Source organism: Leucoraja erinacea, chromosome 27 (assembly GCF_028641065.1).
Source record: "Leucoraja erinacea ecotype New England chromosome 27, Leri_hhj_1, whole genome shotgun sequence".
Taxonomy (NCBI): domain Eukaryota; kingdom Metazoa; phylum Chordata; class Chondrichthyes; order Rajiformes; family Rajidae; genus Leucoraja; species Leucoraja erinaceus.
The window spans coordinates 13,592,949-13,617,994 of NC_073403.1; the positions used below are offsets into that span (position 1 = coordinate 13,592,949).

General features: G+C 40.2%; 1 protein-coding gene across 1 annotated transcript in view; it reads left to right on the forward strand.

Moving 5' to 3' along the window:
- The window catches only part of map3k3 (mitogen-activated protein kinase kinase kinase 3), a 100,891-nt gene that overhangs the window by 49,315 nt on the left and 26,530 nt on the right, over positions 1–25,046 (forward strand). The window contains exons 9-14 of the mRNA XM_055657091.1: positions 1,213–1,286; positions 4,233–4,300; positions 4,889–4,981; positions 8,314–8,505; positions 16,747–16,895; positions 19,629–19,760. Of these exons, the coding sequence (XP_055513066.1) occupies positions 1,213–1,286; positions 4,233–4,300; positions 4,889–4,981; positions 8,314–8,505; positions 16,747–16,895; positions 19,629–19,760 (708 nt within the window). The remainder of the gene's footprint in view (positions 1–1,212; positions 1,287–4,232; positions 4,301–4,888; positions 4,982–8,313; positions 8,506–16,746; positions 16,896–19,628; positions 19,761–25,046) is intronic.

Consider the following 25,046-nt stretch of genomic DNA (forward strand, 5'->3'; position numbering starts at 1 on the left):
TCTGTGGCAGAGAATTCAACAGATTCACAACACTCTGGGTGAAGATAATTTCCTCATCTCAGTCCTAAATGGCCTACCTCTTATTCTTAAACTGTGACCCCTGGTTCTGGCCTCCCCCAACATTGGGAACATTTTCCCTATATCTAGCCTGTCCAATCCTTTAAGAATTTTATATGTTTCTATATGATCCCCTCTCATCCTTCTTGTATTCACTGAAATTTAGGCCAGTCGCCCCATTCTTTTATCATATGTCAGTCCTACCATCCTGGGAATTAACCTGGTACGGTCTCAACAGGCCCCTGTACAACTGCAGTAGGACCTCCCAGCTCCTACCAGGCCCCTGTACAATTGCAGTAGGACCTCCCAGCTCCTAAACGTCATCTCGTGATGAAGGCCAATATGCCATTAGTTTTCTTCACTGCCTGCTGTACCTGCATGCTCACTTTCAGTGTCTGATGTACAAGCGCACCCAGGTCTCGTTGCACCTTCCTTTTTCCTAATCTGACACCATTCAGATAATAATCTGCCTTCTGTCTTGCCACCAAAATGGATTACCTCACATATATCCACATTATATTGCATCTGCCATGCATCTGCCCACTAACCCAACCTATCCAATTCACCCTGCAGCCTCATCGCAGCTGACACTGCCACCCAGATTTGTGTCCTCTGCAAACCTGGAGATGTCACATTTAATTCCCTCGTCTAAATCGATAATATATGCTGTAAATAACTGGGGTCCCAGCACCGAGCCTTGCAGCACGTGAAATACATATTGCGATTGGAAAAGCTTGACAAATGTAACAGCATTTTTGCTAAACAGGTCCCGGTGCAAAAACTCAACTTTAATTATGAGCTACCTAATATTTGTCCTTCCGATCTGCCTCTTATTTTACCCTCTCCTCTTCCCTTGCTTCCAAACACTGCCCCCTGGTACAGGTTCCCAAATTTTGGTTGTAGGAGAGGAAGTTGATAACTGTCTCTGGCATATATTCCCAAAGTCCTTCATGCACCTCTTTTCCCTACCTCGAATCTACTCCCATATCTCCAGTGTCCTCTCTCCCTGCTCGCCAGCTTGTTGCACATGCCTCGGGCGTATTAGTGCCCACCCCATTACCACAGTCTATCATGTTTTTCAGAAACATATTATTAAAATGATTACTTTTACCATGGCCCATTGTAGTCTTAAGTTCATTGTGTTTTTTCTTCCAGATATATGACCCACAGAGCAGTGCTGAAAACTCCATATCGAGCAGCTGTCAGTCTCTGGATAGGCGAGCAGATAGGTAAGTGCAGGCAACAAGCTGTCACTCTCAGTTGTTCTGTTGGCCCCTTGAATAATATTTTTGCCGATTATGGTGACAGTAACTACATGGATTCATCACTACCAAAGCCAGCGGTGGCTAAGGCGTGATTAGTAATGTGAAACTATAATCCAGCAAGATTTGCTGAAGGAATTCACCAAAGGAGTTATAACCAGTAGAAAAATTAAGAAGATCCCTTTTTACAGGAATGATCCCAGGAATGAGTAGGTTAACATATAATGAGCGTGTGACGGCACTGGGCCTATATTCACTGGAGTTTAGAAGAATGAGGGGGATCTCATTGAAACGTACAAAATAGTGAAAGGCTTGGATCGAGTCGATGTGGAGTGGATGATTCCACTAGTGGGACAGTCTAGGTCTAGAGGTCATAGCCTCAGAATTAAAATACATTCTTTTAGGAAGGAGGAGGAATTTCTTTAGTCAGAGGGTGGTGAATCTGTGGAATTCTTTGCCACAGAAGGCTGTAAAGGCAAAGTCAGTGGATATATTTACGGCAGAGATAGATAGATTATTGATTAGGGTGGGTGTCAGAGGTTGCGGGGAGGGCAAGAGAATGGGGGTTAGGAGCGAAGAGGTAGATCAGCAATTATTGAATGGCGGAGTAGGCTTGATGAGCTGAATGGCTAATTCTACTCTTTTCGCTTATGATCATGAAGAAAATGCATGTTCCAGGGATATTTTCTAAGAGCAGTTCAAAGGTGATAATGCATCTAAAGGTTGTCACATGCAAAATATTTTGTTTTAAAATGCAAAATGTTTCACCTTATAATACAGCGTTTCTCAACCTTTTTACTCTTGCGGAACCCTTGAAATAATTTTCACGTCTCAGGGAACCCCTACATTAAAATGATTATATATCTTTATTAATCTCTTTCTTTCTCTTTCATAAACTTAAAGTTCATAAGGCAAACATAATATATATATTTCGATAACTGGTTTAAGCAAAAAATTACGTACGTTTTTCTCAAGTTTATTGACAATGCAAAAACAATAACTGAAATCAAACTGCTTGTTCAAAACTGAAGCAAATAATGGCAAACAGAACATACCTTGGAGGAGAGAGAGAAAGAAAACACACACACACTAACAAAAACATACATAAATAAACTTGATAAACTAACACAAATAAACTTAAACCTACTTTATTTAAAAAAAATTAATATAACATGAATTTACATGTTGGGTGAATGAGGGACTGTACATCCACGCCAGGAAGCACTGACAGGACTGATGGAGACCGTGCATGCGACTACTCTCTTTTCAAGAGAGAGCTTGATAGGGCTACCATAGATAGCAGTCGGGATATGGGGAGAAGGCAGGAGCAGGGTACTGATTGTGGATGTTCAGCCATGATCACATTGAATGGCGTTGCTGGCTCGAAGGGCCGAATTGCCTACTCCTGCACCTATTGTCTACTCGAGTGACTCACTTGATGATACACAAATCCGTCACGTACAGCTCCACAAAAGGCCGTTTCACACTGGCGCCTTATAGACGTCGCTAAATATGCCATACGTGTATAATAAAATTATGAATATGAAATTAAACACAAAATTGACTCGTGCATTTACATAAGATTAGCCTATTTATCACTATTTCTCTCGGAACCCCTAGTGACCTCTCGCGGAACCCTAGCGTTCCAGGTAACCCCGATTGAGAAACGCTGTTATAAAAGTTGAAACTGTTTCTTCTAATTATTGCATCTGTCAGACGGGAATCCCAATTATGAGAATTTGAGTACGACTGTTGCCCCCAAACTAGTGGCTCACATTCTTCAACAACACCATAATAAAGATGGCGTTTATCTTTAAAGATCAGCGATCTATATTACTCAAATCTTTTGGCCATTGCTTGAAAGACTGCAATTGCATGTACTGTTTAAGAAATAACTTAATCCAGCATGGATTGTCAGTGACAAAAGCAGATGGGTGGGACATGGTTTAGAACCTGCCAAGTCTCTTCCAAGGAATGTTACTATTTCTGTTTTGCAAAGAAATAGCCTTCCTTGGGGCACGTGGGGTTGCAAACAAACACAAAAAAAAGAATAATTACTTTTGAGTCTTGTGTCCATATCTTGCCTTCAGATATTCTTGGTTTAGCAGAAATAATAATCATTTCACCAGTGGTGTTTGTTAAATCACATTAGCTGTGAGGAGGTTATAGTCCACTATCTTGTAGATAAGGTGGAAGCTATGGTGTAGTTGCACTGTGGAAACTACAGAGGGGTCACCCTGCTTTCTGCCTCGTGGAAAGTCATTGCCAAGGACATCCTCAACCACGTGTGAATTGGACTATGAATTATATCCATCCAGAGCCATCCAATCCATACTTGCATTTGTGCTCACTCAAAGGCTGAGCTCCGAGCATCTGCAATTCATTCACTGTGTGTATAATGACCTTCCGAACAATGCTTGGAAGACAAACGGCTCTCCGTCCCCCTTTCTATGCAATGCAACCTTCTGATTATGGCAAGTTCCTTGAAAACATGGACCACCTCTTAATATGGCAGTGGCATCTCAGCTAAGACAGACATTGATGATGAAATTCATCATTACCTTAAAAGCACCAGCGCAGCCTTTGTTAATTGAGGGGAAAAAATGTGCCCATAGTTCAAGACTTCAAACCCAGATAATGCACATGGTCTAACAGTGATTTTGTGCTTTTGAGATCTGGACTGCAGCTACTTTAAGACTTTAGAAAGATGCCACCAATACTGTCTGCAAATTTTCCAAATTCATTGGAAGTTTAAGTGAACCAATTCCAAGGCCAAACGCCCCAGCAATGACGCTCTTATTGCACTTGTGTCTTCATGAGACAGAATGTTTCATTGGTATGCCCGGCACCAGACTTTCAATGCAGACACTCCCACTGTGTTACTGAAGTTGTTATTTTCTTTTTAATTTACAGTCCATCATATCGGAAGTCTCGTATGTCCAGAGCACAGAGCTACCCTGACAACAGACAGCTGTACTTGGGTATGTTTGCCAGTTATATCCTGAGCTTGCAGTTTTCTGCACTTCTTACCAGGAATGGGGAACACCTTTCATTGTCGCTTTAAAATGTTGCAGCTGTGGGTTGAGTAGAACCGGCAGAAAGGGTTAACTGAAGATCAGTGTGATGGTCTATTACAATATCTATTTCATTTTTGAGAACTTGGCTTGCGTTCATTCTTATAAAGTCACAATGGTGAATACTGTGAGAATTGGAAGTCACACTGATGTGGGAGGGGTGTACTATTTTATTTCCAAAAGAGTGGTTAACAACAGTTTAGCACAGTAGAGAACTTCACCCCGGTATGCTGTGGTTTTGTGAAAGTACTTTCATGTAACGTTTAATTGGAGATTTCTTGATTTCCGCGACATCTGATGAGTGCTTTCTATCTTGTGATTACTCGATCCTGGCGCTATCATGTGATATGTTCTTTCCCAACAGGACAGGCTCGGGGCATAATTATTGGCATTGGAAATGAGCATTGAGTTTTCTAGAAGAGTATAGATTTATTGGTAGAATATATTTAAAATCATAACTTATTCCTGTCTCCATATTCTTTCCTTTTGAATCAGACCGTGAAAATCATGTCCCTGATAAGGCAGGAAAAGGAGGGACCTTTCCCCGACATTTCCACATACCTCTTCACCAGAAGGATTATGGTGACGGTGAGTACGAAGTAGTGGACTCATAGTATTGGTAAAACCATGTGTGTGGAATAATTTTACAAAAGACGCATGCTTATATGTATATGGATTGAACGAGCTTCAGGAATAAAAAATAACTGTGAATGAGTTTAACTGCAGTGGTCCCTGTTTCAAATTTAATCGACAACACTGATAAATATTCTTTCCCGCCCTCTAAATCCTTTTTTCCATCTATCCTGTGCCTCATTTGGGTGTATGTTGTAGGATATGTAATCGAGCTGCCCAGCTGCAGATAGAGCAGCACTCCTACGTGAGCTGTTTCAACTGGTTCAGGAAAGCACCAGCAAACCTCATGCCAGAAGACAGCTGGCTATCATGCTCCAGTGCCCACAGTTACAATTCTGCTGATTCTAGAAATCTACAATAAATAACAAACATTGTAGATTAAGCAGTATCCATGGACAGCAAAGCAAATTGTTTCATACCTTCTGACCTATTCATTTTCGTCAAAAAGGATATAAACCTAACGGAACATTTGCCTTAAATGTTGAAATAAAATTATAGATTCCAAGCTCTGAAACGTTTTAATTGTGCTTTGTTTTACTGCACCAACAACTGAGCTTTACTACCGCGTGAGCTCGGGATCAGAATCTGAATAGATGATTAATTTGAAATAGCAGTTACATCTATCCCTATAACTAGGTATGTTACAATACTTACCTTCAATACTTACCTTCAGCAGCGCTGCAATTCTGCCACTGGCTGTGTGCGCGATTTTGGCGCGTTTGGGGGGGGGGGGGGCGGATTTTATGTAGGGGACAGGTAAAAGAAAGCAGTTTATTTTTATGTATAAAAGTGTTTCTTAAGATGCATTTAATTCACATTTTAAGTTGCGAAACGGTGATTTTTTTCCCCGAAGAACCGGCAGTGTATTTGCTGCCGATATGGGGACTAAAATCACTGCAACCTCAATGTTCCAAATGGTCCCGTTCCAGAAAAACCCGCAGGCAAGTTGATTTAAATGGCCATTCATTTACAGGTATTAAACATTAAATTCCTTCCATTTGGCCTATTAAACCCATGACAATGAGATTTAAAAATTATGTTATATTCTGAATTCTTGTGTGAATGTTATTTGGACACTTAGGCTATTTAAAAATGTTAATCTATTCTTAAGAAATGGATAGATGTTTAGATCTAGTAATTGAATTTTGTAATTAGCTACAATTAGGTAACTAGCTAATTATATGCTTTAATTTCAAGTCATCTAAGTAAGATTGTTTCATATTTGTTTCAGAATGCTTCAATCTATAATAACTGACATTTCAGTTCTCTTAAATTTTAAGAAGGTTATGGGCTTTTAAATGTCCTCGATCGCAGCTTTTGTGTTAAGTCAATGAAAAAGCAATAGGGAACAAGATGCCAATTTCCGAGTATGAAAATGGCCATAGCTTTTTTAATAGTGAAGATATGAAAGTGAATTAGGTGTCAAATTAAACTTTTTTTTATGCTTTATCTGATGGGATAAATTAAAGACTTGATTTTTTAAATCACAACATTTTGTAACCTTGCTACTATAACGCTTCCCTTCCTATGTGTGTGTTTTGCTGGTTCATTTAAGAAGGCAGGCACGGGTTATTGGGGACGATCAGCCATGATCACAATGAATGGTGGTGCTGGCTCAAAGGGCCGAATGTCCTCCTCCTGCACCTATTTTCTATATTTCTATATATAGTGCATCCATTTGCAGGCATTACTACTGAAATTAAGCTTTCCATTTGTATTTCCGCATTTATTGTATTGGGGATGGTGCCAGCCTGTTGGAAGAGAATGCATCTCAGAACTGTTTACATATTTCTCTGAATGGCTGGTCTCGGCTTCTTTCCTATTTTGGGAATGGTTCAAATGGAGATCATGAGGGGAGAGTGGAGAATGCAAAAAAGTTTGTGGACTTGAAGCATTAATGTTATTTCTCTTTCAACAACTGCCTGACCTACTGTGTATTTCTACATTTTTTTGTTTTTGTGAATGGATGCAGTAATTAACGGTTTCTTTGCACAGCTGATTTGTACTAGGGTAATTTCATATGGGCATTCAGTCCTTCCCTTAACCATTTCTGCTCAGCTTGACCAGGTTATGGAGTTCCCACCTTGCATCTGGTTATCAGGTAATGTTATCAGGAACAGAGACAATGGTGGATGCTGATGTGCTTAAGCACTACATTTCACAGCCCCACTGCCCCTCCCCATGATCAGCCAACATATGACTCACCAGATGTTTGAACCTGAGCTACTTATGTCCTTTCCGTCTTGGGACCATTTTATGTTAATGTTTATTTAATGACTTTCTATTTAAAATGACACATTTTCATTTCCTATTTCCTATAAATCACTTTCCAGAAAGGAGTTGGTGGATAGTGATCATAAATAAAATCCTTTAGAACTTAATTTAAGAGTGGTGAAACGATTGTAATGCAGTAAAGGAAGATTAGTCAGCAGTTCTGAGTTATATTCCTGGCCTTGATTATGGGCTTCTAAAATGTAAAAGAAATTGGATGCATTCCAACAACGCAGCTTGAGGAGGATCCTGAAGACAAGCTACAGAGACCACAGCACAAACGAGGAGATCTACCGGGAAACTGCAACAAAGCCTCTCAGCCAGGACATAGAGGTACTAAGGATGAAATTTGCAGGACACGGACTCAGAATGTCACCAGAACGTGCACCTAAGATAGCAATGACATGGCTACCTGACGGAAGAAGGAAAAGAGGCCAACCAAAACTCACATGGAGGCGAACATTCCAGAAGGATTTGGAAGCCCGGGACATAAGCCTAGCGAGGGCGGAAGACGTCGCACATAACTGAACAGAATGGCGAAAGCCTGCTGTCTAATGCACTCAACAGTGTGGGAGGGTCTAAGTAAAACTAAGTTAGTGGATTTTAGCTGAGACTGGAGTTGGCCTCACAATTACTGCTGGCGACTTAGTGAAAAATCAGCATATGTGAAAATTTGGGTGAGGTTAGGATCACGTCCAACTGTCACCGGGGTGAATAATCTGCCATTGTTGTCCCTCAAACATTAAACGTGAGGCTCCAGGGTGCATCTGGTCATAGGTCTTCCTGTGCAAGCTAACCAAGGTGCCTTCCTGAGCTAGTACCACTTACCTGCATTTGGCCCATTTTGCTGTAAACTTTCCCTACCCATGAACCTATCTAAATGTCTTCTAAAAGTTGTAATTGTACCTGCCTCAATCACTTCCTCTGGATGTTTGTTCCATATACGTATTGCGCTCTGTGTGGAAAAACTTGGAAAAACAAGGACCACGCTGATAAGCATTTATTTTATCATTCAGGGCGGAGAACCTTCCCAAGAATTCGCCGACAGCAAGGGAACCTGTTCACTCTCATCCCATCCAGTCGGTCGCTCAGTACAAATGGAGAGAACATGGGTTTGGCAGCTCAGTACCTGGACAGCCGAGGAAGAATCCGCAGCGGGGACAGCGAAAACACGCTCTCAGTGCAAGAGAGGAATGTTTCCACTAAATGTAGGCTACTCCTTATTTTGTTTTATATGCTTTGTACACATGTTGCCTGCACAGAGTGAGTTCAAGTCTGTTTTACTTTCTATTGTTGTAAGAAAGAACTGCAGATGCTGGTAAAATCGAAGGTAGACACAAAACGCCGAAGAAACTCAGCGGTTGAGGCATCATCTATGGAGGGAAGGAATGGGTGACATTTTGGGTCGAGACCCTTCTTCAGACTATTTACTTTCATGTTTTTTGGTGTTTGAGCACCCTTACATGGACATGAGCATATCTGGGGGTGGGGGTATCATGAGTAGGTTTGGGTTATGTGAGCACTCCTTTCCATAAAGGGTAATCTAAAGCAGGAATAGATTAAAATCAGCTTTACAGTTGGAAGAGACCTTTCACGGAATTCTGACAATGCTGTAAAGTCAGTATTTATTGACCTCTGTGTTTGTGCAGCGATGAAAAATCAGTGCACTTCATCATATTTTCCTGCCTGCTTCCCCATACCTATACAAATTTCTCCTGTTTTTAACATTTTTCCGATGTTGATTCAAAAGTTATTACGCATGTAATTCCACCACCAGAGTTATGGTGTTTTCTGCCCCTGTAACTCCTGATGTAAAATTCTTTAAATATTTTTATTCACAATCTAACGGCCTCTAGTACTACTAGCTGGAAGTGTGAATTTTCCTATATTTTTTTACAAACCTTCATAATGTTGCTATTTGGGCTCCTCTTAATTTTTCCTTTTTCAAATTGAGGGACACTGAGTTTCTGTAAACCCTGCACATGACTGAAGCTGCTTATTTATCTTTGTAATCATAGTGTCTCTCTGCTGCATCATTCTGCAGGCTCAGCATCTTTCCTAAAGTAGGACGTCCAAAATGGGCAGTGTCCCAAATGCAGTCTCATCAATTAATTAAGATAGGTTACAGAGTGCAAAAGTAAAAAAAAACACTAACACAATCCCTTTGTACTCTGCTTAATAAATTAGATCCCAATTATTTTTTTTGATGTCTGAATTTGTGAATCTGTGACCTTTGAAGTTTTACCATTCAGTGCATATTTTCTCATTGTTTGTCCATCCAAAGTAATTGTCCTCCCTGTTAAAATTGTAATTTGGTGTCTATCTGTCTGATCTATCAATCAGCTTTTTCTCGAGAGAAAGACACAACATGCTGGAGTAACTCAGCAGGTCAAGCAGCAGCTCTGTAGACCATGGTGTAGTCACCTTTCTGGTTGGAACCCCTCTTCACTCTGAAGAAGAGTCCCGACCCGAAAAGTCATCTATTCATGTTCTCCAGAGAAACCAATCTGAAGAAGGTTCCCGACCTGCAATGTCACCTATGTTCTCCAGAGATGCTGACCCACTGAGATACTCCAGCATTTTGTCTTTCTTTGGTAAACCAACATCTGCAGTTCCTACTTATTATGTATAGTCTTTTCTCCAAGTCATTTCCAATAATTTACACTTTTGGTTCAACTCTCCCGCCCAAGACAGCCAAATATTAGAGCATGAAGAGCAATAACATGAACACTATTCCCAAGGAAGAGTAGTCAAAAACAATGCAAAATCTTGATTGTTTGACCAGATAGGCTGAGGAATGGTTGGAATTTAATACAGAGAAATGTGAGGTGTTGCATTTTGGGAACTCTTAACATGGACAGGACTTACACAGTGAATGGTAGTGCTCTGGGGAGTATTGTAGAGCAGAGGGATCTAAGAGTGCTGGTGCATGGTTCCTTGAAGGTGAAGCACAGATAGATAGGGTGGTCAGAAAAGCTTTTGGCACATTGGCCTTCATCAGTCAGAGTATTGTTGTGAGGTCATGTTGCGGTCGTATAAGATGTTGGTGAGGCCATATTCAGAGTATTGGGTTCAGTTCTGGGCACCATGTTAGCTATAGGGAGAGGTTGAGTAGGCTGCCTCTATTCCTTGGAGCACAGGAGGATGAGGGGTGATCTTATGGACGTGTATAAAATCATGAGAGGACTAGATCGGGTAGATGCTTATTGTCACTCAGAATAGGTGAATCAAGAACCATAGGGTTAAGGTGAAGGGGAAAAGATTTAATAGGAATCTGAGCAGTAGCTTTTTCACACATAGGGTGGTGGCTTATGGAACAAGCAGCCAGTGGAGGTTGTTGAGGCAGGGACTATCCTGACGTTTAAGAAACAATTTGACGGGTGCATGGATAGGACAGGTTTGGATAGATATGGACCAAACGTTGGGCAGGTCGGACTAGTGTCGCTGAGACATGTTGGCCGGTGTGGGCAAGCTGGGCCGAAGGGCCTGTTTCCAAGCTGTATCACTCTGACTCTATTTACTGTTCTTGATTTTCATTTAGTGATCTTACCTACTTAACATTTTATCAAACCTCCTCCACCCCTCCATAATAATTGTATCTTTTAAAGATCTAATTTTACAATGGCCACCTTTATATTCTTCCTATTGATGTATTTTACATTTGTCAGACATTATTCGGGAAATAAAAAATGTAGGCATATGAAAGCATTAAGGAAGGCATTGGAATAATACATCTGGATTTTCAAAACTTTTAAGGTATCAGGCATTAGATAAACTGATTTGAAAAAAAATACACAGAACTGTTCTAACATTTGAGTATGGGTTTTTTAAGTTGGGAAGCGGTTCCCAATTTGCAACAATAACTCGGATGAAATTTTGCCAAGATTGCTGATCGTATATAAAAACTGAACAATTAGAAGCATAGATAATTTGATTTTGTAGTCCAAAATTCTTAACTATTTTTAATGAGCCTGATCCACTGCCATGCTTCAATTAGTTAAAATTGCAACATGACTCACTTCTCAAACCTGATTTAATTGTTAGCATTTAATCCAGGGAAAAACTGGTCCAAACAGGATAGGGCTTGCGTGCCCATATGTTCTTCAGAACAGTGTAAATGCAATACATTTATTTCTGATGTACATCACAGAAGGTAACTTTGACAGAATAAAAGGTCTTGGAATCAGAAATAGGCCCTTCGACCCAACGCGTCTATGCTGACCAAATTGCCTAACTGAGGTAGTCTCGCTCGCTTGTACCTGGCGCATATCCCTCCAAACATTTTCTATTCATGTACCTGCCTTAAGTGCCTTTTAAATGTCATAATTATATCTGCCTCAACCACTTCCTCTGGCAGCTCATTCCATATGTGCACCACCCTATGTGGGGGAAAAACTGTCCCTCGGAGCCCTTTTAAAACCCCCCCCCTCGTATCTTAAATCTATGCTATCTAGTTTTAGATTCCCCAACCCTGTTTAAAATCTGCCCTTGTATATCTTGCCAAAATGCAATATTTCTCATTTTCTGAATTAAACTCCACTGTCTGTCTCCACTGTCAAGCCAATTTTGTATCCCATTGGCTAGCTTACGCTGGATCCTTTATGGCATCGTTTTTACATGCATCTTTCAACTCAAATTAGCAATTACTCACCAAATTATAGTGGTGTATATCCAACAGAACTTCTGTTGAATAACGATGAGCATTCATCTAACACAGATGCAGTGATTCTTTAACAGGTTCACATCCATCTAAAGTTAAGCTAATCATTAATACACTATAGATATATACTGAATAATCATGTCTAAAGCCAACAAACAATAAATGGGTCACACGCTACTAAATATGAGGATATTCTTGGGCGTGACTTTTCAGGTTGTAATGCATCTTCCAGTTAATTACATTTATTTTGCAATCAGCTTTTAGCACGGCCCAGCCTGTGTTAAGATGACTGATCTTTAGTTGCCCTTTCTCCCTGTTTGCCGCGGTGTACATTGGCAAGCTTCTAGTCCTCTGGCATAGCAGCTATAGCAAATGATGTCTGAGTCTTCTGGTCAGGGCTTCTATTTCCTCAGCATTCTAGGATGCAGGTTACACCCATTTAGGGAAGGAAGGGTGTGTTTAACAAATAGCTAGATGCTATGATGATAGACACTAGATTTGGCATTCAGGAAAGGATGAGATCAGGTAAGTTGGGGAGTGTTCTTCAGTTTCGCATAGTTTGAGGTTTGACCTGGGGTGCTGCTTGGAATTGGATTGTAAGTGGGCCTCTTGGATACTTCCCTCAGAATAGTGGGACAGATTCAAGGCAATGTTATATCTGGCAACAAAACATTTGCCTTAATCTTGTATTCATAATCTGCCAGGTTTTGAAAAGCTTCTGAAAATTGATATGTGAATTTCTCAATTTACTGACACCTACAGACTTGCTGAAGATTAGTGAAAACTCCCGAGGCAGCACATATTTGTCTGGCAATGCAATTGGGAAAGAGGAATGCATGGTTCCTGGGATAATGTAACAGGATGAGTGCAGATTGTGATGAGGATATTTCGATTCGGCATAAGGATTCTCAGTCGTAGCTTGAGCGAGTGAGCAAAATCTTAACAAATCCAGTTTAATGTGCAAAAGTGTGAGGAATGACTGCTCATTGGTAGGAGGAATCTAAAATCAGGCTATGATCCAAATGGGGAAAGATTTCAGACGTAGAGAAGAACGGAAGTGTTCTTATGCATGAATCACAAAAGGTTAGCAGCCAGGTGTTGCAAAACTGCTGGAGAAACTCAGCGGGTGCAGCAGCATCTATGGAGCGAGGATTTTCCATCATCTGCAGTTTCTTCTTAAACACAGGTGTTGCAAGTGGTTAGGAGAGCAAATGGCACATTCACCTCAATTGCAAGAGGAATGAGGAAGTATTATTCCAGTTGTACAGGTTGTTGGGGAGGCCAGACTTAGACTACAGTGGACAATTTTGGTCCCCTTGTTTATGAAAAGGTACGCTGGCATTGAAATAGAGTCTAATTTTTGGGATGAGAGGATTGTCCTTTCACAAGCAGCTAAAGAAATTAAAACTATGTTTTTCAGAGTATAGAGAATGAAAGGGAATACTGTTGACACACATTAGTTCCTGTGGAGGGATGTCAAGATGTTATGCTTAGTGAGAGGATCTTAAAGAGGACATGTTAAATGATTTAGAACTTGGGTGCAGGGAAGGGGAATGGAGCAGGGTGAGTGTGATGGTGGGGGAAATGGTTGCGCTTCTAGGTTGGGAGGGAGGGGGTGGGTGAGGGACAGGAGAAATACGGGAGTACTTGAGATTGGAGAATTCATGTCCTTATCATTGGGTTGTATGCTTTCCAAGCAGAATATGCTGTGCTGTTCTTCTAGTTAGCATGGCCTCACTTTGGCAATGGAGGAGACTGAGCGGAAAGTCGCCCTTCTATCCATGCCCCTCTCTCTGGCTTTGCATTTCACTTGTCTTCTTTCCTTAACTCGCATCCTTTGGCTCCTTTTCACTCCACCCATCTGCCAATCAATCTCCTCACCTGTATCAACTTATTACTTGTCAGACTTTGCTCCACTCTCACCTCTTTTTTTCCCAGCCGTCTTTCCCCCTCCCCAGCCAGTCTGAAGAGGGGTCCTGATGCAAAATGTCTTCTGTCCATTCCCATTGAGATGCCTCCTGACCCATTAAGTTCCTCCGGAAATTTGGATTTTGTACAAGATTCCAGCACCTACAATTTCTCGTATTTCCTTACACATCTTTGACTGATGTTTATGAGCGATCATTGGAACTAGAATTGAAGTTGAGGACTAACTAACAGAGTGTGGAAAAACAACGTTGATGTCCAAGTAATTTTGTGGTACAGGCTTGTTGATAATGACTAAAAAAACCTTAAATTTGCAACTGCACCAATACATCTCGGTAATCTGGATTCTCTTCATCCCCATCCCTTCACAGGCTTTCTGTTGTTTTTTCCACCTTTCCTCTTGATTTTAAAACATGGTGGGGTTTTTTGTCACTTTCCCAATTTCAATGAAAGGCTGTCAACCTGAAGCAAGAACCCTATTCCTGTCTCCACAGCTGCTGCCTGGCCTAAGTATTTCTGGTATTTTCAGGCTTTATTTGGGATTTCTGGCAGAGTTACTCATGTCGTTGGAAAAATTTGTTCAGTTCTGTTCAGTGCTTTTGAGAGGTGATTGAATATACACATTGTGAGTATGACTGGGAGCAGCTGTGATGAAAGATGAGAACTTTACAGCAAAAACAAACTGCTGGAGAAACCCAGGGAGTCGGGCAACATCTATGAGGGAAATAGACAGATGCGTTTCGGGTCAAGACTCTTCTTCAGACTTGTGTCTCCAAGAGAACATTTATGTATTTTGCATCAGACATTCAAGAGCTTAAATTCATCAGCCCCACCTATAAACGCATCTTGAGATCATTCAGACCACCATTGTTTTTTCCTGACTATTTAAACAAATACAGCCACCTCTCATTTTACGCAGGGGTTACATTTGAAAATCACAGCCTATCTATAAAACGTGTAAATTAAACATAATTTTACTATTTATGTAAATAGCACGTTAGGGGAAAAATCGTACCTGTCTACATCACACAATAAATAGTTCATTTATGACTGCCATTATTCTTTCATCTTATTCATTGATGAACAGTTAACAACCAAAAAAACTGCAGTAAAGACATCTTTAATAAACAATGTTTATTGGTTATTTAAAATTTACTTTTGTAATGTAAATGCAAACACTTTCATTGATGATTGGCGACTACTGCTTGCCCAAGATGGCGTAGGTGGAGGGTTGATGAGGAAAGTTACTGGGAGTGGGGGTCCTCCACAGCTGGTGAAATTGGAAGCCAAGGCGAGGGTATAAGTGAATCAGTGGTTGAGGCAGCAGTAGGCTGAGGTCTGGCGATGCCAGAGGTCGATGGCTGAGATCCATTGCTGCCAGATGTATTAGATTAACTCCCCATACTTTCGAGAAATATGATGACAATGTCTTTTGGGTGGCTTTTATTTCCTTTTCTTGCAGGATTTATTTGCAACACTACTGTTCTCTTTCGACTATGCAGTCTTATTGAGAAAGCAGTAAGCGGCAGCCTGCTGAACGCCATCAATGTTGTACTGCACAGTACCTTGCCAGGCGTAAATTTGAGTGCGTTATTTCAAAAATACGACCGTGTAAATAAGGCTTTGGTATTAATTAAACAAACAAGTTTAGTTTAGAGATACAGTGCAGAAACGGGTCTTTCGGCCCACTGAGTCCACACCAACCAGCATAGTGTTTTCCTTGCCGATTGGTGGGTTGAATTTGCCCCTTGCAGCCAGGGATCTGAAATTCTGAGCCGGCACATCCATTCCCAGAGCTGACTTATGAGGCTGACTTTGCAGGCCAATATCTTGGCTCCTCAGTTGCCTGGGCGGCCTCTGTTGGTCTGGCAAAATGGATAATCCAGAAAGGCACTGGAACCAAGGATGCCAGAAAATTGGTGGTGGACATGTATAGTAAATTTAATGGCGGTCCCTGGCTGTTATTCCAGTTTGATATATATGCATCATGTTACATGTAGTGCCTTTGACCTTGAAATAAATCACACAATTAACATATATCAAATGCACTGAACATAGAACAATTTATAACTAGGACTCAGTCATGTTTTAAAATCAATTATACATTTTTGTTCTCTCACTGTAAAATGTGTTTCTCCTCAAGAAACTCGCAAGATCTTTGAAATAATTTGAAAATCCCCAGGAAACTCTTTTCAAGGCTTTGCAGAAAGTTAAGGTGCATGGTACTGAATAGATTCCTCCACTTAGAACCAGCATAGATTGGATTGGTCAAATGGCCACTGCCTGTACAGCAGCAATCTTAGCAAAATGCATGTTTCTAAGAATGCTCTCAGATTTAGTTCTGACTCAAATTGGGTTAATTATCCAAGTTTGAATTTTTCAGTGTACAGAACTGAAATAAGTGTCTGTTCGTTAATTTACATTAGCAGGGCTTTAGCCTTTGATAAACATGAGAACTAAATATTTCAAGAATGAAACTGAAATTTGGAACGTCGCCACATCCATTTATGCTAATTTAAAATCTGCGATGAATATGTTTTTGTTAGCCAAAGGAGACATGGCCAATATATTGGGTCGGGTAACAAAATAGCCATGATTTCTCTCATTGGTGGAATGTGCCTGAGGGATTAAATTACCTACCTACACCGTTTCTCTTTTTCTGACCCCATTGCCAACACCACATTCTGCACACCCAGTACTTAGCTGTATCATAACAATGTCACGTTCAGAGCTGACATAATTCCTCTAGTGTGAGAGCGGCATGTTTGGAACCTCACTTTCCGTTCAGTACACTCTACACTATAATTGACATCATTTTTCAAGGGAGTATATAATTGTTTTACTTGCCTCTTTATATTTAAAGCCCCAAGTGCACCTACCAACTGGAGGAGAGGAAAGCTGCTTGGACAGGGGGCATTTGGACGCGTCTACCTCTGTTATGACGTGGACACAGGAAGGGAACTTGCTGCAAAACAAGTTCAATTTGACCCTGACAGCCTTGAGACCAGCAAGGTAAGTACTGTGATCTGTAACCCTAGTTAATCAATAGAGTAAGGTGCAGTTTAAGACACAGATTAATTGTCCAGCCAAAGATTGAAGATTTGATTTTAATCTTTGGCATATTAATAATCTCAAACCTGGAATCCTTGCGGGTCATAGAGTTGGGATTTATTTTCTTTCCTTTTTTAAAATTACTGCTGAAATAATCACTATATTGTGTTCTATGTTCCTCTTAAACCTCAATCATGATGCTCCAACTAGCTATAATCTCACCATTTTAAATGAAGGCTCAACACAATCTTCTGCTAATTCCTACCTCCCACAGCCCCTTCAATTTCTCTGTAGACATCCATGTTCACTACCTCAATCGTCACCTCAACAACTCTGCCCGTATTGTTGGCCTTGATACCTCCCCGTAATTGAGCATTTATTTTGTACATTCTAAAGGGGGAAAGGTTTATTAAAATAGCAAGTACCAATCAGTTATTATTCTGTAGAGCTAATAGGACCTGGTGTTTCAATCCCTGTAATAAGTCGGCACTCATGCTATTTACAGTGGGATTGGAGTGGAGAAAGGTAGGGTAGGTACGTCATCGGGGTCATCAGGTGGGCACCCTCCTTCATCAAATTACCTGTGGCTTGGTACTTAGAAATATGCTGACCATTTTCATATCAATTCTGCCGACAAGGGAATTGCTTCCTGTCTAGAAGGCAGCATATAGGCGATCAAGTAATTAATTAATGGGTTATTTCCCAACAAAAATTAACAAAATTAAGTTATGTCATAAAGAATTATCCCTAAAGGATTTGTGGTTTATTTGTACAGTCAGAAGACATTGAAGTTTCCATTTTAATTTGATTGCTATTTAATTTCTCCAGAATTAGATGATTATGATTTATCAACCCCCTTGTTGTGTCTTGGGATAACTCATTTATCCTGCTGTTTCCTTTTAAAACTGAGAAAATATTTGGCACTTCCTGTGTGAGGGGAAAATCCACTTGACGTTACATGCAGAGTGTTGGTGAATATAATGAGCTGCCAAGTCAAATGGCTGGATTTATACTTTGAGCCGAGGTGGCTTTATCTTCTCTGCAAAATCTACTGAGTCTTGTTGGAGCTTGGTTCAATATTTGATAGGCAGCCTCACCTAAGCTCTCAAATGCTCATTTACCAGATTTTAATTTCTCTCTATCCACCTTAACTCTCTCTAACTACCCTAATTGTAACGGTTTGTTAAATGTGCACTCCACTCCATTATCAGAGCTTTAGGGAGGAATTACCATAATATAGACTTTTGCGTCGGAAAGAACTGCAAATGCTAATTTAAATCGAAGGTAGGCACAAAATGCTGGAGTAACTCAGCAGGACAGGCAGCATGTGTAGGAAAGAACTGCATATGCTGGTTTAATTGAAAGGGAAAAAAAATAACTGGGACAGGCAGCATTTCTGGGGAGAAGGAATGGGTCGACCCGAAACGTCACCCATTCCATGTACACTTTTGCACTGTGTTTGAAAATAATAGGTAATTTGAAACTAGGGTCTTAAATCAAAACAAAAATTCCGAAGTATAGGGTGAGTTGTTTTTGGTAGATTGGGAAATGCCTTAAAAGGTCTAAGGGTGCACGGGGAATGGTAAACATTTGAAGTAATGTATAATTGCAAAAATAGAGTAACATTCCTCTGAGGCACAAAAAAACAAAAGGAAAAGTACTCCATCCAAGGCTAATGAGAGAAATTAAACCCCTCTCATTCCTTTAAACCCTGGCGAATGCAGGTCTATACGCAAGATAGACACAAAATGCTGAAGTAACTCAGTGGGTCAGACAGCATCTCTGGAGAAAAGGAATAGGTGACGTTTCGGGTCGAGGCCCTTCTTCAGACTCGGGCCCTAGTCTATGCAAAAATCCAAGTGATTTTTTTCCCCTAAGTCTTGCACAAACCATTACAGGCATTGGAGGCACAGTAATACCTCAAATTTCTACCATCATCTGCTGTTTCAACTTTGTATGACACTTGAAGCACTCTTTTAAAACCACTTTCTGTGACCACACTAGATCCCGGGCTCTATTTTTCTTCCCCACTTCACTAGTGGAATTGTTGCATTGCACCTGAAAGTATTTTGGGAAATTCTAGAAATTGCAACTTCAGTTACTTTGGGCTGGTAGTCTACCCAGGTTAACAACTGCCAACGGGATGGTTATTTTTGTATTGAATTCTGACATTGGTGCTTTGCCAATATCCAAATGTAAGTTTGAATTATTTTTTTTTAAACTCAATAATATTCAAGCTGTGTTGCGATCAGCTCTGTCTCTACTTTGGCATTGCTCCAAAGTCTAATGCTGAAATAATATGCTAGTGTGTGAAGGATGAAGCAATCTGTTGGACTTCTCTCAAAATTATATTTGTGCCAATACATCTGCATGTACCATACCCATTCCCTATGTTACTCATAATTTGATCCTCTCAAATTGTTTCAGCACCACTGGTACAATAATGACCACATCCTGCAAACCTGCAGTTAGTGAGATATTCACCATGGCGCTGCACAGCTGGAGATATTTTAAGGCATATCAGCAAATATCACATCTCACTTCACTCTTGGAAGTTTTTCTCTGGTTCATGTGGATATTGTTGATGTTTAACATCCCAAAGAAGTGAAGTTAGGTTGACTCCATCATGAACACAACTGGCATAAGGAAGCGTACGAAGCCTTGACATGATTTCTGCTTGGAATTCCTCATTAGGAAGTAAGTGCTTTGGAGTGTGAGATACAGTTACTGAAGAACCTGCAGCATGAGCGGATAGTGCAATACTACGGCTGTCTACGGGAAAAAGCAGAGAGGACTCTTTCGATTTTCATGGAGTATATGCCTGGGGTGAGTAAAAAGAATAAAGAGCTACTCTTATAATTTCAAATCCATGGCATGTAACATTTGTGAATTGTGTTCATTAAGCAAATTGTGTGTAAAACCACAAGGTGTGGTAAATAAAATGGTAAAACTGCATGTACAAATAGCTATTTGAGATTGCTGTAACAAAGATATTAAAACATAGCTATAAAGAAAAGTATTGGGCATAATATTCCTGTAAAGAAATTCTAGAAAGATGAGGAAAGAAAGAGAATGAACATCCAATCCCGATTCAGATTAGTAACATATACACCAGGGTGCAATGAATGTCATTGAAGCTCTTAGATTAAATAATATACATTAATGATAAATACAATGAAGAGTGCAAACTAGCATAATGGTGCAAGATTGTAGTGCAATCTGAACTAATGCCAAAGAATATTAAACTACAACTACAGTTATATTAAACAGCATAACTGAATGAGGTAAGGTTAAGTGTAAGATATGTGGCAGCACCCCCAGGAAACCATATAAAACAGCTTTTGTTTAAGAAGGAACTGTAGATGTTGGAAAATCGAAGGTGGACAAAAATTCTAGAGAAATTCAGTGGGTGAGGCAGCATCTATAAAGCGAAGGAAATAGGCAACGTTTCGGGCCAAAACCATTCTTCAGAAAGAGCTGATTTGTTCAGGAGTTTGATAGCTGTGGGGAAGAAGCTATTCTTAAATCTGGGCGACCAGCTTTCTGAAAAGGATACGTTAATTCCTACTCTTTGCTTCCTGTCTGCCAACCAGTTCTCTATCCATGTCAATATCCTACCCCCAAAACCATGTGATCTAATTTTGCACACTAATCTCTTGTGTGGGATGCACACTAATCTCTTGTGTTTTCCTCAAGATTCACTTAGTGAAAAAAAGACATTGTGTGTTCCTCAAGATTCTAGCATCTGCAGTTCCTCTTCTCCACTGTTCTCTCTCATGTTCCCATCAACTCCACCTTAAAAGCATTATTTTGTTTTGCAGGCTTCTACAATTCACTGCAAGGCATAAATCACCTAGAAAATAAAGCAGTAAAACCTACTGAATCTATAACTGAACCCATAAATTATTTATGAAACATAAAACCATTTTAATCTTTCAAGCGATCTCCACATGAAACCTGTAAAATTTGGCACTTCACCATTGTAATGTGATGTGGGTTTCTTAAACTGAAGAATTGGGAAAGATGGTGGCCAAATAATTTAGAATGAATAGAATCGCTGCCAATTAATTGGTGAAAGGATTTGTGGTTTTAATTTACTGAAGCTACAGAAAACACTCTATTTGCTGAACAGTTTCCAAGTTCTTGACTAAACTTGCAGCAGAGTCTCTGCCCATGATCAAACACAGCAGCAACGAGAATCTCTAGAGACATGAACATTGCTGCAAAATAATTCTGTGGAAAATAGTTACATAATACAAACTAAATGAGTTACACAATACACACATTATAAAATCAATCTCAGTTATCTACAAGTGGGTTAAAACAAAAAGATGTTCACAGAGAAATAATCCTGTCATCTCCAAGTTCAACTGAGACATTTGGTGTCTTATGTAGCAATTGTTTTAAGGCAGTTTGTCAAAGAGCCTATCAAGGGAGATGTTTTGCAATAGGTCAGTGTTTTGGAAAAATCTAAATATTTTTTCAGCTCAGCTGCCAATCAGTGCTAATTTACTTTTATCATCAAGCTGGAAGTAGAAAAGCATTTAACTGTTGGTTCAGACATGAAATCAAAAATTGTTTACTTACAATCTGGATCTACATCTAAATTCAGATCTTCAGTCTCAAAACAAATGATATGGCACTTCACAAGAGGATTACAAAATTTGAAACTGAATGACATACAGGAGCAAGAAACATAACGTTTCAGCTAGGTGGTAGATTTTATGAATCGTATTAATTAATAGTGAAGTGTTTAATTGACATAATCATCAGGAACAGAACAATGAAATTCTTGCAAGCTGCATATTTATCACACCATATCACAACAGATAATAATACAATAAAATTATCAGTTGTACTAACAGACCATAATAGTAACCATAGTACGCAGTGTAACCTACATGAAGTCTATAGTAGTTTGTTGCTGAGGTGGGGTATTAGAGGACAATGGAAGCAAGATTTAGGAAGGGGAGATTTATGGAGCTGAAACGTGTAGCTGAAGCCATGTGCATGAATAGTGGTTAAAATCAGGGATCTACGGAGGACCAGAGAGCTCAGACAGACTGAGGAGAAATGGGAGAGCCAAAGCCATGGAGCAATTTGAAAATGATAATGTGAATTTTACAATCAATATATTGTTTCAGTATGGGCAGCACCATGGCGCAGCTAGTTGAGATGCTGCCTCATTGTTCCAGCAACTGGATACGACCCTGAATTTTTGTGCTGTCGGCTCGGACATTCTCCTTATGACCACATGGGTTTCCCTTGGGTGCTCTGATTTCTCTCCAACATTTCAAAGCTGTGCGAGTTGCTAAGATAATTGGCCGGATGTAAATTGCCTCTGGTGTGTAGGTGAGTGGTGGAATCTCGGGAGTTGATGGGAATGCAATTGGTGCATGGTTGCTGCAAATGAGTGACTGATGGTCAGCATAGGCATGGTGGGCTGAAAGGTCTTTTGCATGGATATACATATGTACAGCAGTTGGTATGTATTGAGATAAGGAAGGCGAGTAGTAAATTAGTTCAAATTTATTTATGTGGAATGCTTTCTATGAGGCTAGCAGAGAATGACAAAGGCGTTGCAATGCAGCTGCAGATCAGCTGAGGGAAAAAGTGAATCAGACCGTCACAGATATACGAGGAAAATGCTTGGTAACACTACAGGAATGTTTGTCGAGCAAATGGTATCATTTGGTGCCCCTAACCACAGTTTATGTTATAAAATATTTATAGCACAGAAATAAACTTTTTAGCCCATCAGATATTCTCACAAGCTTTTCCACCTTATTTCATTGCATCTTAACAATATATCCTTCTATCCCTTTCTACCATGTATATTAATTAGTTTCCATTTATATACATTTACACTATTAGTTTGTTACACTTTTTAAATGGATATCCTACTCGACAATACAGTGGTATACTAAACTGCACTTTGTTCATCTGAATCTGTTCTAATCATGTGCAGCATTTTTAGCAGCATCATTGTGCGCTTTTATTTTTACAAATTTCAGTTTAGTTGTGTGGTTAGCACTGCAACTTCTGCAATTCAACCCCCAGTACAAATGTCGTCATTAAATCTGCAGTACAGTACTGAAGTGCTGGTGTTCATGAGATATCAAAGCAGGATGTATCTTTCTGCTGTAAATATAGGATTGCACACTTTAAAGTGGAATAGGGCTTTCTCTTGAACTCCTTACAAGGTTTGTTTCCACAGCGGTACCCCGTCATTGTTTAAAAAATAAATTATACTGCTGTTAGTTTATTTAATATTTGTGGGATTATTTTATCCACAAATTGGTTGCCATATTTGTTCATTTGACAGAGATTTAAAAAGAATCTGCTTGTTATGAGGAAGGGTACGATGGTGACACAGAAGTTAAGTTACCGGACTTTGTTCAAGAGGCCCGCGTTCAAATCCTACTGGACGGAGTGTAGCAAAGATCCACCAGACTTGTTCCAGGAATAGCAGGTTTGCAGTACGAGGAGAAATTTAGTAGACTGGGACTATATTCCCCAGAATCTCAAGAATGAGAAGGGATCACATTGAAACGTTAAATGATTTTAAGGGGCTTTCCAGACTCTATGTGGGGAAGACATTTCTCCTAGCTGAGGAATCTAGGACCAGATAGCACAGTTCCAAACGATGAATTGAGATGACACTAATTTGCTTCCGGACTGAGTTTACAAGAAATGCCTTCATACAGTAGGTGGTGAACCTTTGGAATTCGCTACCCGGGAGTCCTGTGAGGCACAGTTTTGTTCATTGACTGAACTGTCAAATGTTTTGACATCAGGGGAATCGAGCGATATGGGGTTACGGCAGGAAAATTAGGTAGAAGATTAACCATGATAATTAATGGCCGAACAAGCTTGGGTGACCAGGTTGCCTAATTAACTCAGTGTGTTGGAGCCTAGCATGATTACTTACACAATAAATGATAATGTTACCAGATCTTAACCGCAGGGACATGAATTAAGTGCACAATATTAAAGGGGAAATAAACTACAGATTTAAATAAATGTATTCTTTTGTATGATATTTGGTCTGCCTGCTCACCATTGCACAATAATAATAAATTCATTTATGGGCGCCTTTCAAGAGTCTCGAGGACAGAAGCCAGTTTGGTATTCTGAAAAACACAAGGAATCATGGGATTTGTCAAAAGTCACTCGCAACGAAGTGCTGGCAGATTTATGTCTAATAATATATTTAATCTGAGGAACAGGGGTGCCAATTAGCGGTAGAGCGGGTGTAACAGTGAGACAGAGGGGGCAGATGCGAGTGAGAGACTGGACCGGCGGAGAGACATTATTGGCAGCTGCACTCACACAGACCCGCGCCTCATCCGCAGCCAGGAACGACCCCGACGCCGCAAGTGCTGCCGAACCGCCACTGGACTGTCTCCTTCCCCCCCCCCCCCCCCCCCCCCCCCCCCCCGTCTGGGACGGGGACATCCCAGCAGCAACTCAACGGCACTCACAGCGCCGGAGACCCGGGTCCGACCCCGACCTCGCTCACTCACCGAACCATAAAGCAATAAAAATGACAAAATAATCTTGGGTTTTAACAAAGGAACAATAAATACAACAAATTAATCCCTAGAAAAATCACAGCTGGAAAAAACGGATGAAACATGTACACCGCTCCACTGCTTCCAGCAATGTTTATCCAGAGTGACCTTTGACCTGGTCATGTGCAGTCGGAATTACGAACTCGCTTATTCTGTAGCACTGATTTCTTTCTAAACATAATTTGGTAGCCTAACTGCTCCAAGTCCTTGTGAAGTTAAGTGACCTAACCACAGATTTTGAAAACTTTGTCATAGAAGTAGTTCTATGTGTCAAGTTATATAATGATATCTTTATCATTAAAGAATTTTCAAGTCTTGGCTCGGATCTGATCTTTTCTAGCCTTTAGTAAATTTTTGAAATTGGCACTTGATGTTGTTCTTCCAGCTACATGTCCATGAATGGCCCTTTCTATCTTGCCAACCAAACAGCTAAACAGAATATCATTGTGGAACCTTCCTGACAGAAGTTCAGATTAAACTGGAATACGCCAAAAACTCTCAATATATTTTTCATTTCACAATAATTGCTATGATGATA